The sequence below is a fragment of the Sander lucioperca genome, chromosome 10 (genome assembly GCF_008315115.2).
Source record: "Sander lucioperca isolate FBNREF2018 chromosome 10, SLUC_FBN_1.2, whole genome shotgun sequence".
Lineage (NCBI taxonomy): Eukaryota > Metazoa > Chordata > Actinopteri > Perciformes > Percidae > Sander > Sander lucioperca.
The window spans coordinates 3,181,957-3,198,471 of record NC_050182.1 but is presented as its reverse complement, the minus strand read 5'-3'; the positions used below and the strand labels follow the sequence as shown (position 1 = coordinate 3,198,471).

Genomic DNA, 16,515 nt, shown 5'->3' with positions numbered 1-16,515 from the left:
AAATTAACCTGCAAGAAACAATATCATTTAAAAGTAAGTGCAAAATAAATGTAGGGGCAACAATTTAACTCACAGGATTACGGAGGTTAGGTGATTTCATTGAAGAAGACATTGACTGAAAGGACCACTAGGTGGCAGTATTTGACTATGTCTCAAAAGTCATAGTGATTTTATATATATATATATATATATATATATATATATATATATATATATATATATATATAGTCTAAATCTCAAGAATTACAGGACAAATCTGTAAAATTGGATCGATCTGAGCATTATTTGTTGTTCTGTTCTGTTAGTATAGGGATGTTGTTTGTTAATGTTTGTCAAGGCAGGCATTGGTGTGTTGTAATTTACCACCTCACTGCCTTCTATCATATCTCGGCTGCAGACAGCACGTTGTAGAGTAGTTGCTGGCAACGCGTAAAACAAGTCTACAAACCATGGAGGGACCATTTGGTGTGAGAGATCACAACAGAAAGGACAAGATGGTGATGCAGACAGCTGATGCCCTAAAAACTCTACGCGCCACATGTCCTAAGATGGACGAGTCGGTAGTGTAATGGACTGTAGGCCAGTTAAACACTTACACAACAAACAGGAAAACAGTAATTTTAGAAGTAAAGAACATTAACTGCTTTTCCTGAAAAAAGTACCTATCAAAAGTGATCCGGGGTTTGACAATTTAAAGCAGAAAAGTGTCTCAGAGAAAAGAAAGGAGAGAAAAAGAGAGTTATCAGAGCACAGACTGGCAAGATGGTGGACGTGGGAGAAACTGCATTAGATCTGTATCATTTTGAGAGTCTCTGTCTCCCTGTGTCTTTCATGCAGAGCCACAGAGGGGGAAAGTGACGGAGGCAGGGACGGGGGTGGGGGACTGATGGGCATCAGGCTCTTCAGAGGATGTGGGGACACTGTCGGGGGAAGAGAGGAGATGGGTGGCAGCACGCTCCCTTTCTTTCCATTCAACACTATCTGTGATCGGTTGCCCAGGCTGGATTCCTTCCTGATGCTGAATTCGTGCTCGTTTTCGTTGTCCGAGCTGCAGTCGCTCAGATCTGTGATCTCCAGGTCTGAGTCTGACTCCGGGTCCTGCTTCACCCCTCCTCTCCTCTCCGTGGGGCTCTGCCGGCCTGTCCCAGTCCCGGCTCCCAGGCCGACCGCTCCCAGACCCAGATTCAGCCCCGTTCCTAGAGGATTGGCCTCCACCCTTTCCCTTTCCCCCAATGACGCCCCGTTGCCAATGTCCGTCCGACCCAATGACAGGCTCCCTGGGTAGGGTGGCAGGCAGAGTCTGACTGGCTGACCACCCGCTGTGCCGTTTGTCCCTCCGGTTTGCCCCGCTGCTCCCCTCTCACCCCCACCTGCCTCCCCTGGGGGGAGCAGGGAGGAGAAGGGGTGAGGCAGCTGGGAAAGGCTGCTCTGCAAAGGGTTGGGGTAAAACTGGGAGGGGTAGAGGGAGCCAGGGGGCAGTTTGGGGCAGTTATTGAGAGAGAAGGCCCCTGAGAGGTAGGGGTTGAAGCCCCAGGGGTAGTCAAAGGGTGGGTTGCGAGGGTACGGGCCCAGCAGGGACGGGGGTTTGGTGTAGCATGGGGCACCTAGGACAGAGAAAATCCAGAAATGGAGGTTAGCTCTCAGAAGGGCCAAAGGTTTCTTGACATACAACATCCAAGAATGTTCACTAATTATGCTCATCGGTATTAGCAATTATAATCAGAAGCCACAGGGGCCAATTCTGGCACGGCTGCTTTCAACAACAAAAAAACCTGATGGTTAATTTATGCATGCCAGTACTGACTAGTACACCCACTTTACGCTGCTAAAAACCAGATGTGAACACAAAGATTCTGCACTACATCTAATCAGGCAGAGTTTAAATCTTCCAAACATTGTATTATGTTTTGTTGTATGTTAATGAGATGGGTTGCCACATCATCACAGTGGTGGCAGTCACCCTGTTTAAAAATGTAGCTGAGAAATAATAAAGAATGCATCAGCACCCTGGTCTGTGTACTTCCAAAATTAATTCTCTGACAGAAGGTAAACTTGCAAACTGGGGACCTCCTGTCCCCCCAATGTTTTCACATGTCAACGTATCATTTTAGATTAACTTTAAGATGAAGCCAATTAAATATAGCACCATATTTGAATTCAGGTCCTTACTTGATAACAGCAAAAGGGGGTATATTTGAGGCGAATTCAATTTTAATGAACAAACAAAAGCATTGCCTCTCCACCTACTGTACTTCCTTCCAACTGACAACCAACTCAAAGATTCTCTCTCTCTCTCTGCTGCACCCTCACCCTTTCTCAGTCTACCTCACTCTCTCTTTCACTCTGTTATTTACTATGCAGGGCTAATTTGACAGTGGTGAAGTCTCTGCGTGCTGGGCCAGGAGTAGCTGGAAGACACATGAATATTGAATCAGTCAGGCAGGCCTCACTTGCTTATGAAAACACAGTAATGGGCGCCCACAGGCCACAAACTGAAGCCTGCACCCTCAATTAGGGCCTTCCTGCCTGGGAAGGGATTAGGACAGCAGGGACACATGGGAGGGAGAGGAGGGTGAGAAGGGAAGAAGGGGGGAATAGGACCTGAGGACAAACAGAGTAGGGAAGGAGGGGGGGCAGGTTGTGTGATGAGGAGGGCATGTGTGTGTACATCTGTTTACACATTGCCTCTCTAGCTCTGCACATTTGTACACATTCTGATGCACGTATAGAGCGTGCAGAAGTACAAATAAAGACAGATACATTAACGCGTGTATACAGACAATTAGGCAAATATCCACAAATCTCCACTGTGTTCGTTGACACTAATGAGAAAGAAGAGGACAATTGCGGAAAATAATGCTGAAAAGGTGGATGATTTCTCCTTATTTCAACTTGTTTCTTACCACCGCTGAAATGCATAATTCACCATCTAACCTGGCCTCTCTCACCTGAAGCACAGCCTCACTACAGGCTGCAATGGGACAGCCATCTCTCTTATTTCCTTTAACAATAAATGTTCATGCCTCCCCATATCCTCATTCCTCTCCCTGCTCTCCTATTTATCTCTACCTTCTCCTTCTCCCTTTGTTTAAGAGGGTCTGTTTGCTGCCTATACCGAATGAGGAATGAGGAAGGCTTTGTCTCTGCAATACTGAAAGATTCCTATTTTTGCACTGACACTTTTGACTAACTTTTATTAGCTCACCTGAACTGAGGAAGGGGAATGCATCCAGTCTCAGCTTGTCTCCTTCGGGCCCTGGTGCTGTGGTCCCACGATCAAACAGGGACGTTCCCCTGCCAGAATCTGGCAAACGAGGAAACAGGGACTGTATGGCCTGAGCGACAAAGAGGGGGAGAAAAAAGAAAAATAATTAAATTAATTTGTGAACTTCCCAAATACAGCACAGGTATTGCTACAAATCTGCCCTGATGGCCCTGCTGCATTGTGCGGTGTAAAGTCATATGTTGACAGCAGCACCCTGCAGAGTGTGATGCAAACAGTGACAGAGTCGCAGCAAGGACAGGATAAAAAGGGGTGTCATGGGACTCGGGGTAAAAAGGGAGGTAGGAGGACGCAGAGGCTCAGAGACTCAAAGGCAGGAAGAGTACAGAGTCAAATGGAGACCAGCGATTAAGATTGTGGGCACAAAGGATAAATGACAAGGAGAGAGAGGGATTGTGGGGCTTCGTCCTGCGTGAAGGGACACAGGACGAATAGGACTGAGATCTGAGAGAATGACATCCATTCAGGATGTAGGGCAGCTGTGTGTGTGTGTGTGTGTGTGTGTGTGTGTGTGTCGGTGGCTGCATTTATTTTGTGTTAAATACGTGAAGGAGAAGGAGGCAAGGTAAAATAAATGGAACAATTGAATCTCAGGAATCAAGGGGACAAAGGGGGGATTTTTACCCCCCTAGCAGGACTTTGGATCAATATTATCTGTCACGACGCAGCCCCAAGTTTGAAAGGCGAGACTGTACTCCCAAGCTGCGAGATCTGCGTTGCTTAACAAACCGCATTAATGACCCGCCATTGATCTGATCTGACGCGACCCCTTTGCTTTCTATTTCTTTCATTTTCAATCGATGACAGATGGATACGCCATCGGAGACAGGGATGAGAGAAGGAGGGGATAACGCCTCCTTTTGTTTTAAGGACAAGTTAAAACCGTCCCCCTCCACTGTCTCCTTCAGAGTCTGTGTCTCCTTATCCCATCTTAAGGATAGTGCAGACAAATGATGGATGATTCTCTCTTACTGTACTTTCAAGTTACGTGCAGTTTCTAGGACATTAGTTGTTTAAAATAAAATGATCCTCACACTGGCACTCACATCCAAGTTTAAAAATACTTGTGTACAATGTGTGCACTTTAACACATTTAAATTGATTTGTTCATTGTTTTATTTTCTCCAAATATAGCATCACTTCAAGTAAAGTCACAACATTATTTTTCAACTAAATTAGAAATGTTTTCTTTCTTTCTGCATTCTGATACCATTTATCTCTGTAAAAAATGTACAATCTCTCTGGGCAAATAATACGTATTCGATTATGATTACCATTAGAGTTAGTGAATAAAAGATAGATAAGACGATTACCACACATGCTCTTGTAAGAAGCGAACGTACAGCAGGGGCCTGAGAAATACAACAGCAAAATCACTAGAGTGTAATGGATTTCAGTTACCTGAATTAAATCACTATTCATAAAAAAATTAAGGTGTAGAGCACATAGCGTCTTGCTATTTCTTCTTCTTTTTTATTTGCATCAGTTATCTCTCTTTTTTTAATTCCCTGTGTATTTGAGAACCATTTTTTATTACCTGCTATAGAGACACACCTAACCAAGGAGTTAAATCGAATATAGTCAGAATTTAGATTTCAGTCTGTATTCTTAAATGTGCCTGACTTAAAATTTCAGGTTTTTTTTTTTTTACACTTCATTTACTGCATATATTTGTCTTACAAAATTAATCCCTCTACCAATCCCACCCTCTCCCAGTCCCTTCATCCTACCCTTCGTACCTCTGGGCTGCAGTCTGGTGCGGTGGAGCCCCCGTTAAAGTGGTTCTGGGCCAGAAAGAAGGGAGAGTTGGCCATGTCCAGGATGGGGTAGTTCACCAACACAACCTTACTGAAGTTAAACTTGTAGGTGAAACGCTTCCCTTTGGTTTTGTGCAAAATGCGCTTGTTGTAGTAATACCTGCAAAGGAGGAGGTGAGGATAATGAAGAAGGCATAGAGTGTGTGTGTGTGTGTGTGTGTGGGGGGGGGGGGGTAAAGGAAAAAGGAAAAGGAAAAGAGGAGGGAAGGATGAATATAATGCTTGCATCAAGGTTTTGTGTCTTATCGCTAACAGAAATGAATAAGTAAACAAATTCAGTGCTGCAGGACAAGAGCGAGGCTGATTTCCCACTGTTTGTATTCATCTCCTCCTTACTCAAATCAATTCATGTCTGTCTGACTGCCTTGATTCAATACAATATGGTTCTTTAAAGGGAAATTTTATTCAGCTGTTAGCAGACAAAAAGCAGAGTCCCTTTGAGCTTCAGAGGCCCTAAACATCAGGTCGACATTAGAACAAAAACAACAAAAGAAAATACTTTCACCATGCACAATATTTTATCAATTGAAAAATACTATGGGTTTTATATTATGACATATAATATGATATGGATTATTGCATTAAAATAATTGAAAAGATACTATTATGATCCTGAAAAATATTGGTGTCTTAAAATGAGAAACCAAGCGTATTTCTATGCAGTAAACACATTGATTTCATTCAGAAAACACAAATTTGTCACTGTCAAAGTAAAAATAATTTACTAAATTTTAGGAAGGATGGTATTTATATGAATCATCATTAGCAATTTGGACTTGATAATATCCAACGAATGTGATTTGTAAATGTAAATGACACTGAGAAGCTGCCACTGTTTTCAACAGCAAAGCACCTTTACAAAGACAACAAGAGCAGTCTCCATGGTAACAACCTCAGGTGTCTCCCGCTGGGCATGTAGAGCCGTCGTCATGCCTGTTTCCTGTGCCACCCACTGAGGTGTCACAATATACAGTCTGCCAGGATACAAAGTTGATCAACAGTAAAGGCAAAACGTGGAGCCATCTGGCTCAGGTAAAGGAGCCGAGTGCTCAGGTGGGGGAGCGCTGGGGGGGGGATTGAAAAACCTGTGGATGTCTTATCGCGAGACAGAAGTTCAAATCTCGGACGGCATTTCTTTGAGCACTTAGATTTCTTCGTTATAAATTGACCACAGGGAGTGCACCAAATACAGAATGCATTTGACAACCTCAGCATTAAATACTGGTGAGCAACGCTTCATTATGCAGACACACGATATCAAACAAACAGCAGCATGTAGGCATCAGCATGTATTCACAGTGGCTGCGCCCAGTGCAATGATGTGTACGTGTTTTGCTTTGCGTGGCAATTGTGCCGTGCCCCTTAATTGAGCAATTAAGTGAGGCTAATTAAGAAGGCTAATTGTGGCCCCAGCCAATTCATAACAATTAGACTCTGACGACAGCCCCCATTAACAAGAGGCCAAAGGAAAGCAAAGGGAGGGGGGTGGGGTAGTGAAACAAGTCGGGGTAGTGTGTATTTGCATGAGAAAACTGTGTGTGTGGTTGGGGGTGTAAACTGCTTAAGGTATGGAGTGCGAATGGTATAATTTTAATCACCTTCCGCAAGTTCGGTGCCGAGCAGTTTCCCCATTCTCCACTCTGAAGAAGTCCAAGCAATTTCAGACTGGGGCTTAATTTTGAAATCCCTATTGAATTTTTTATTTGGCAGCTCAATGGTGAACTTTCCATTAGGATGTCCACAGATAAGGAGAAATTGAGGGTATTGATGTTCCCCAGGAAAAGCCCCACCTTTATCTTTCCATTAAACCAACATGAAAAAGAGAGACCTAAGTGAGGATTTAGCCAAACAAGAGTAAACAACTTATGTAAACCGCAGCATGATAAACATCTTGATTTTTCTGATACAAACAGTGTTGTTGCTCCTCGCGCACAAACACATACCTCAGTGCCCTGCTCAGCTTGTCATAGTTCATGTGAGGTTTGCATTTCCTTAACCCCCACAGCCGAGCCACCTCGTCTGGATCCTTGATGACAAACTCTCCGTAGTCCCCCTGCCATGCGATCACCCCCTGATACTCCTCCTTCTGCAACAGCTCCAGGATGAAGTGCCACAGCTGGATCTGTCTGGACCCAGGGCTTGACTCGGGCTTGTAGGCCCAGTCTGGGAAGGCGATCCCTGGGCAGAGGGAACAGGAAAGAGGGGAGGATGAGGTTAGGGCCTGTCATTTGTCCCGCTGCTTGCTGGGAGGGATCGCTGTCTGAATGACTGATGAGTGATGGAGGTGAGGGATGATGTGTTTAATATCACAGCATGTGCCTTGAGCGATGTTAGTCTGTGCTAATGCCCTCTAGCCTCAACAGATTGGTCAGTGGGATGATGACAGCTCGCTGGGAGATATCTGATTGATGCTGCTCGGGCCTGAATTCTAAAAGCCAACTGTATGCACATCATAGATGGATTTAAGTAGCTTTTTGACTCATCCCAAAGGGAATCAGGCACTAACTAGCCTTGTAAAAACATTAGATATACAACCAATTACTACCAGAGACTGAATTTGTTTACTAATGTGCGTGTGTATGGTTAATTCTTTTTAAAGAGCTAAAAGTTTGAGATTAATTTTAACATGTTTCACTTTGATTTTCATGATGATGGTTATGTTTTATCATTTGCTTGTTTTGGCTGTCTGGTTATACTCAATTCACACACGTGACCCAAGTCTAGATTTAGAGGTACGTTTTAAGATGTCTGCACATGCGTGAGTGGTTTATTTTACAAAATGCATGACTTTATGCAAACCTGGTCAACAAAGAAATTATACCCCTTGCACGAGCTTGATGGTGGGACTGACCTGGCGTCCAGAGTGCGGGCACCGGGGGGAGCAGCAGATCACTGACGCAGTTGCAGTCCATACCTCCACAACACCTGGAACAAAACAAAGAGATGGCATAGAGGTTAACGACAAAGTCAGTAAACAATGATTACTTGACTTTTGCATGTGAATTTGTACATTCTGAAAAACCAGAGGAAAGACATTTCATTGAAAAAGATTTGCCAAAGCTAGATACAACTACACAGCAGGTTTATTTCAGTGAGTTGAAGTTGAAGTTGAAGAATGTAAACTTTTTTGAAAATGGAGGTATTGCATAAGGGTCTAAGGGCATAATAGGAGTTCAACAACATACCTCAAATCGATGTGAAATATGGCAAGGTTATGTTTCTTATGTCTTAGGTAGAGATCAGGTGTTTGATGGATGTGATCTTGTGTGGCCACCTGAGGCTGTGTCTGATGCAACATGGTGGACATCCCTATAGTGCATTTATGAACACAGGGAATTAAATAGACTTTTGAAAACCAAGTTAAAGTTGGGCCATATTATACATTAAAATAGGAGCTTTTAATATATAATATGGCTTGGCTATTCCTTGGTAGAGTTTAAAATTAAAAAACTACAATGTTAAGTCAAAGATCTCTATGTGCAACGTTATGATCAGGTACACTACCATTAGCTACAGAAACTGGTAGGTTTATTATAGTACAAGAGGAAAGGCTTTGTTTGTTATGTGATTTAGGCATTTGTAACAATGAGAAACACCTCTCAGTATAAGACAATACAATCCAACAGCACCACAAACTACAGCCTCCAACATGACCAGAAAGTTGAATCACCACCTCTCCCAAATAAGGTCTAAACAAAAACATTATAACCTTTCATGGAGGTAGGATTTATTTTAGTTTAACCTAGCTGCCCCTAATAAAATGGCAACGGAGTGTATAAAGTAGCATAAAATGGAAATTCTCAAGGACAAGTACCTCAAAATTGTACTTAAGTATGGTACTTGAGTAAATGTACTTGGTTACATTCCTCTACTGGTAATTATATAGTAGTATTAAACAATATTTGAAAAAGATAAATCAAATTTCTGATTCAAATTTCTCTCTAAAACAATAACTGACTCAAATATATAATAATGGAGGTATATATATTTTTTTAATATTCTTTTGGGCTATTTTGGCCTAATTAATAGATAGGACAGCTAAAGACAGGAAAGTGTGAGCTAGAGAGGGATGACATGCAACAAAGGGCCCGGGGAGGAATCAAACCTGGACCACTGCGGTAAAGACTGAGTCTTAGTACACGGGGCACACACTCAACCAGGTAAGCTACCAGGGCGCCCCATAATGGAGATATTTTAATTATTTTTTTTAATATCTCAACTGTAATTTTGCACCTTTAATTTTTTTACTAGTCTGGCTCAATGCATGCCAACCAGGACGGTTGTGTTTGGTTTAAATAAAAACAAACAAGCCAGAGTGTTTTTCCCCTATCTCAGAAAAGATAGGCGGTGTAGCCAGACCATACTCCATCGCTGACACAGCCCTGTGGAGATAGGTCTGGCAATGTGAGACTAGTTTTTACAAACACAACTGAGCATCACACCTGTGAAAGCACCACAGGTGTGCATGAAAGTCTCAGACAAACTGTTGATATTCAATCCATCGCATTGCGTCACACAACTTTTTATGTGCGAGCAGGTGATCTGAACACATCCCAAACAAAGAGTGCATTAAATGACAGCTTATAATGATAATGTGTCCTAAAGAAACGCATTTAGACTTCTGTTGACAGGAGGAGGTAAGTGATTTCAGTGCTTCCGTGACAATCGAGGGAAATCTGAGACAGGATCTAGTTTAGATATCACAGTTTCAACAGGGTTGTCTTACAAAGCTCAGATGGAAGAGATGCCCTGCTGCTACACTGGTATCTTTAATGCTGGCCTCTCTATCTCTCCCTTCACTCTCTGCCTCTATTTAATTATGCTCTGTGAATTTTGGATTTTCCCTCCAGCATTGAAATGGAACGTGAATTATTAAGGTGTGTTTGTATAAATTATTATTGCTAACTCCAGGCATTTCTCTCTCTCTCTCTCTCTCTCTCTCTCTCTCTCTCTCTGACCGACTCTCTCTATCCATCTATCTCTCACTCGCTCTCACCCTGCTTCTAGCCTTTGGATTGTGGCCCCTCTCACTCTCTCGTCCCTCTCTTCATCTTTCTTGTTTTCAAGTCGCTCCTTCTGTCTTCAAATATAGAGTTGGCAGTCATCCTAACTCACTCACGTATTTTTTTTTCACATCATTCATGTTATCATTCCTTATTTTTCATCTCTTTCTATTGGCCTTGCGGCTTTGCCCGCGCTCACTTTCCCATAATGAGTCAAAGTTATCACCAGGGTTCAAATAACAGCTATGAGTTACGTCTTCATAAAAAGCTCCTCATTTTCACACAGGATTTTTTTCCACAAAACTAGCCTGTTAGATCACTTTGTATTCATTGTACCAGTAGGATATCTAAACACACATTGGCCTTCACACAATGAGAATACAGCTCTCTTTCAAAATGTATGTCTTCCCATTAAACTTGATATAACCCGTACATCTGACTGAAGGCCTCAGTGGAGATTGGCATGAGTCTTTAAAAAATAAGATATTCTTTGTGTTCAAGGTAGTCATCTATAAGTTTCCTCTTCCCTGTGCGCTACAGGTCATCAATACTGCATCATCTGTTTCCTTTGTCATATGCTCGTGGTCCACAGCGTGTATAAGCTTGTCCCCTCCGAGGATAATATATATGTGTGCTTCTATCTGTCAGGGTCTCTCCAGCTACCTCTCATACCACCTACACACCGCCTACATCGATATCCATCCTTCCTTTCCCTATCCAACAGCGTAACTATACAGGTGAATCCTTCTTTCCTCTTTCCCACCTCCTTTCTATTCACACACACCTATCCACTGTCTGCTCCTCCGCCCAACCCATCTCCTTTTCTCTCCTGCTCTGTGTGTTTTGCTTCGGCGCAGTAATTTTCCGTTTGATTTCGGAGGTAATGCATTTTTTACAAATCAAAGAGGAAGCCAGGCAGCCCCCCCCCCTCCTCCTACCTCCCCTCCCTCCCTCCTCCTCCTCTCCCTCCCCAGTCTCCCTTTCTCGCCCCCCTCGGCCCCCCAGGCCAGAGAGGAGATAAAGGAGCCCCCATCATTTCCTTGTTAGTTTTGATTTGGGCAGCACAGGGCTTTCAAGTTCCCCCCATCACCCCCAGAAACATTATAACTAGCAGCCCAGGGAATACTGTTCCTCATACGCACACACTCTAACACACACATGCATGCACAGACTGTCAGATACAGATGCTCACAGATTGTAATGGATTGTACATGCACAGTAAACACACTGTCTTGAGCAGATATGCCACAAATACACAGGTATTCAGGTAGCCGGCGCGCGCGCACACACACACACACACACACACACACACACACAGAGAAGCTACACAAAAAATAAGACACGGAGCCCATAGATATCGACGAATCAATATAGACACACCAACACACATCTTACCGAGCTGAAAGAGAGAATGCACTTTGTTTACTAAAGATGGTACTGATTGAGTGCAGACATGTATGCAGACAAAAACACAAATGCAACACAGAGTGACTGTGGACACAACAGTCCAGACAAAGGGCCACTCTCCCACAAAAGGCCACCTATAAAAACCCAGTCTGGATGATGGATCACACACTTACCGGCATCAATGGTAAATACATACAATAGGGGCACCGGGTTACTGTACAGTCACATGTTGACAATAGCACCTTCAACGCTCAAAGAAAACCTCTGTTGTGCACCTCCCCATGTTGTGGAGTGTAGGTCTACACTTGTTTTAGCAAACACACATTCCTGCTGCAAACCCTCTGGTGTGTTGATGAGTCAGAGGCTTTTGATAATTCCGTCAGTTGAAAGAGTTGGCTGGTTTTAGGGACCGTTTTTCCTGTGTCTTTAGGACACTACAAAGATGCAAGGACTCACACACTTACAGTACGTTAGGTCAAGGCTGGTCGAGGCTGAAAGGTTATTGTGCTGTTCGACTTTCAAACAACCACACACAAAGTCTCAGAAAGGCCAAATCAGTGCACATATTTTTTGGCCTTATGGGAACAATGAAAACCAGCTGTAAACACAATATCAAAATATGATAATGTATAATATCACCAGCTCAAAGTTACTTATTTACACATCCAGCAGACAAAGAGGAACTTTAGCATTCATTTGGAGCTGTGTTTCTGACCACTTGGTCAATGAAGTCCCATATTCACTCCCTCTTAGCTCTGTTTTCTCTCCACAACTCCTGAGCAAAGTATATGGCTATTTAGCTGCTGAATGTTCCACTTTCTTCACAAGCTATAGCTGCCAACTTTGTTTGTCTGTCGATTATTGCTAGGCAGGTTGTCTACAGTGGGATTTTAAAGCTTTTTCACACACTTTGTAAGGCTGAGGGGAACTGCAGAGTCGGTTGATAAATCTTCATCACTATACGACCCGTTTCCCATTACGCATATTAATTTGATTCTTTCTGAATATAAAAATATTGATTGTAGCAATTTCAAACTGTATTTTTTATGAATTTATAACTTTTGTGGTTTGCATTGTTTTTCTTCTATGCCTTATTTCTCTGCTCCTTTGCCTATAAAGCACTTTGTAACTTTTATTGGAATCATATTTCCAATAATTTTTTAGTCATAAAATGTCTCCTGATTTTTGCTGATTGGAATAAAACTGCTGAGATAATAGAAAAAGAAGAAAGCCTTATTAAGTATGCTCATAATTAGAAAAGGATTAAGATTAAGAGTCTTCTAAAAACAACTGGAACGTCATATGAAATTTAAGTCATTACTTTTAGCTACAAACTTGATGCAACATTAGTATTAGTCTGTTTGCTACTTAATACTGTCATTATACTGACAGATGGATCAAAACTAAATTAGAAGTGTATTTCAAAAGAGTCCAAGAGTGAGAATTTGATAAGTTTCAGGTGTTTGGACGAGATCTGTATATTTGGAACATAACATACACACACTGATGCAAGTTTGCAATAAGGCTGGTAATCTACAGGACCACGCCCGTCAGCAGAACTGTTATACTTTTGGAGCCGAGGTTAGTAGGCCACTGACGGGAGTGAAAAGGAAACAGTGTGCGGAATATACTGTACTACCAACTATGTTTTGAAATTCTGCAGAGTGACTGGGGTAGAGGGAGGAAGGGGGGCAGCCTGACATTCAGGCAACATTATATCTCCAGTGCTGTCTAAAGAAGGAAAGAGTGATGGGTCACGATATAAAAAGATAGAAAAATATGAGAGGCATGAAGAGTCTGGCCTCTCCCGCTTTCTTTTTCCACTAGATGAAACAGGCTCTGCACATCTGTCTCATCTTCCTTTTTTTGGTTGCCCCTGAAAAAGGCCCAACTGAACCGTCTCTCTCTCCCTTTCTCTATACTTGCCTCTGTTCCTCTCCCTGGTTAGCTCTGACACACTGGTCAGCCTCAGGGTGGAAGAACAGAGGGACTCTGCTATGGGTTTGTTAGAGGAGATGGAAAGAAGGAGAGAGGAAAAACGAGGAGGGGAGAGAGAAGAGAGGAGGAGGAGGAGGAGGAGGAGGAGGAGGAATAGAGGAGGGGGAAGGTTGGTCAGGAAGAGGGAAAAAGAACCTGTCCATCCAAATGACAAAGAGAAAAGTCAACGCTAAATTAAATTGTATCACTAAATTGGCCTATAATTCTTCTGATGTGGTTAAATCATATCAATAACATTTTCAATAGGTCATACATAAAGAATACTTGATGATTTATCTCTGTTTTGTCATGAAGTTGTTTTAGATCAGATTTTTTAAACAATATTTTACCTTTTTCAAAACACACAGCATAATGTAATATGCTGGTGAATATCTATCTATCCTGCACAAATAAATAAGAATGGTTCTCCCATAAGATATACTGTACGAGTATGAGATAAGATATGTCTTAACTTTAATTAACTTAAACTTTTAGACTCTAAGGGTAACCAAAATAAATGTTCTTAACTTTTAGCTCACCCAAAACCAATTAGTTGTCCTTGAAGTTCACTGATTTGTGAAAATATTGCAAAAACAAGGGGCTTTCGCTTTTAATGAAATATGATATAAAACTATACAAACTATGCTATACTACAAGCTGCAATGAAATTGCTGAAAACATTGCAAAATTTTGTAGTGTTTAAGAGTCAAAGAACTGCATACACTAACGCTGGGGGCCATTTCGTTGCAGCGAAATTTCCATGTTTGCTACTTTGTACCTTGAGCATAGTGTACCCTATACACAGTATATCATACTGTCATATAATAGAGTGAGGATTCAGTGCAACACTGTAATAGGAACAGACAGCAGTGCAGTACTGTCAGTGTATTTAACCAAGATGTATAGTTACAGCAGTACTGAGGCTCTGGCACTCTGCTTGTTCTCCCACAGAGCACCTATTACTCCACACTGCAGGGGCAAAGCTACTCAGTCCTTCCCACCGAGAGAAAGGCTATCACCTTACAGAACCGCCAAACCAGAATATCATTTGGTGAAATTCAGTTTGAAACGTATACTCCATGTATCAGTGGGTATAATGGGTATAGTGACTGTGAGGCCAATGTGATCAGCGAAATCAGGGTAGGGGGACAATGGATCAGAAAATATGTTTTAAAAAAACCCAGCCATATGACAACAGAATTTGTTCCACAATAAATGTGGTCCAATAACAGACCTTAAAGCTATAGTGCGTAGTTTCTGCCGCCCCCCATGAGAAATTCTAAGTAATGACAACAAAACTGTCGGCGAGTCCACATGATACAAGCCTTCCATGACCGCGCCCCCCCCCTCTACGCAGTTGGCTCTAGTAGCCAAGGAGCACCGAGGAGGACACGGAGGATTAAAAAGACATGATGGACTCTTCAGAAGAGGTTATTATCTTCACTCGAGTTTCTGCGCGGAAAAGTCACCGGACGCCACAATCTTCTGAACATAGCCATACTGAGAAATACAGAGAGAGTTGTGTGGAGCTGAAAGTCTTAAAGGTCCCATGGCATGAAAATTTCACTTTATGAGGTTTTTTAACATTAATATGAGTTCCCCCAGCCTGCCTATGGTCCCCCAGTGGCTAAAAATGTTGATAGGTGTAAACCGAGCCCTGGGTATCCTGCTCTGCCTTTGAGAAAATGAAAGCTCAGATGGACCGATCTGGAATCTGCTCCTTATGAGGTCATAAGGAGCAAGGTTACCTCCCCTTTCTCTGCTTTGCCCACCCAGAGAATTTGGCCCGCCCATGAGAAAGAGAGAGAGACATCATGGCTTGCAAACAAGCAAAGTGGCAGTTGGTCAAGGCCACACCCCCACCCTCCATCTTGCCCCCCGTCTCTCCTCCTCAATAGCATTTAAAGTTACAGACACAGAAATGGGACATACTAAGGAAAGCTCATTGTGGGACTGGCTCTAGTGGCTGTAATTCTGCACCGAGGCTGAATATCGGGAAAGAGACTTCAGGTTCAGTATTAGGGGACCACTAAGGCCAATATAAAAGCATCCAAAAAGCAGCACGTCATAGCACCTTTAATTAGCTTTGTAGCAACTCATTTGGCAATGGCTTGGATGTAATGGACGTTCATTAATATCAAAAAGTTACGCACTAAAGCTTTAAGAATAAGGCAATTGTTATGTCATACTTTTCTTCTTGACAATAGTCTCGCTTTGCCAGACCTTCCTCCACAGCGCTGCGAAGGAGGGTCTGGCTAGTCCAAACAACATTCCGGGATGGCAGAAAAACGTGCTCTGGTTTATTGGCATTTCTTTAAACCAATCACAATCGTCATGGGCGGCACTAAGCACTGGAAAAAGTCAGATTGCCGCTCCAAAATAGCCTCAGGAAGGAACTTGTTTTGGTGGAACGTGTATGTTTATAAGTCGTGCAACAGAAAACTCAGATTGGACAGATAGTCTAGCTAGCTGTCAGATTTTTACCCTGCAGAGATCTGAGGAGCAGTTAACCATAGTCCTCATAAATCCACCGGAGTTTAAAATTCCAACACAAACAAAACGGAAGGTGATGGACATCCAACTGAAAAGAGTGAAATCCGGCAGAATTTCTGGCAGCAACGGAGCAATCCCTGAAGTGGAACGTCGAGGATACAGACTATCTTGACAACAAATCTTATGAATAGACCGACCATTAGTCTGTCTTTCAATACTTTCCGACCTTCAGCCCCAAGCCCATTTGTCCCTGCTGAAGATGTCATCCTTTAAAAATTAGTCACAAATACAAAGTTTAATTTATTTAACAGACTAAGCAGGCTAAGTTAACACGCTAAGTTTCTTAGAACAGCTGAAACACTTTTTTTTTGCAGATGTTACCCAAACCGGTGCATTTGTTGGGAACAATTTTCATCTGCAGGTTAATAGACAGTGTGTGTTTATGTAGAGTAGAGTGTTTATGGCACCAGAGGGATTGATTCAAACTAAACTACAGTAGCCGTGTTCATGATAATAAAGGAACATGGCATCACTC

General features: G+C 42.5%; 1 protein-coding gene across 2 annotated transcripts in view; it reads right to left on the bottom strand.

Annotated features, from left to right (window-relative positions):
* Positions 1-203: 203 nt before the first annotated feature.
* The window catches only part of erfl1 (Ets2 repressor factor like 1), a 50,090-nt gene continuing 33,778 nt past the window's right edge, over positions 204-16,515 (bottom strand). For both annotated transcript variants that reach the window (XM_031288569.2, XM_031288572.2), the window contains 5 exons: positions 7,952-8,025; positions 7,044-7,278; positions 5,023-5,200; positions 3,206-3,335; positions 204-1,604 (listed from right to left, as the gene is read on the bottom strand). In XM_031288569.2, the coding sequence (XP_031144429.1) occupies positions 787-1,604; positions 3,206-3,335; positions 5,023-5,200; positions 7,044-7,278; positions 7,952-8,012 (1,422 nt within the window). In that variant the 5' untranslated portion in view covers positions 8,013-8,025 and the 3' untranslated portion in view covers positions 204-786. The remainder of the gene's footprint in view (positions 1,605-3,205; positions 3,336-5,022; positions 5,201-7,043; positions 7,279-7,951; positions 8,026-16,515) is intronic.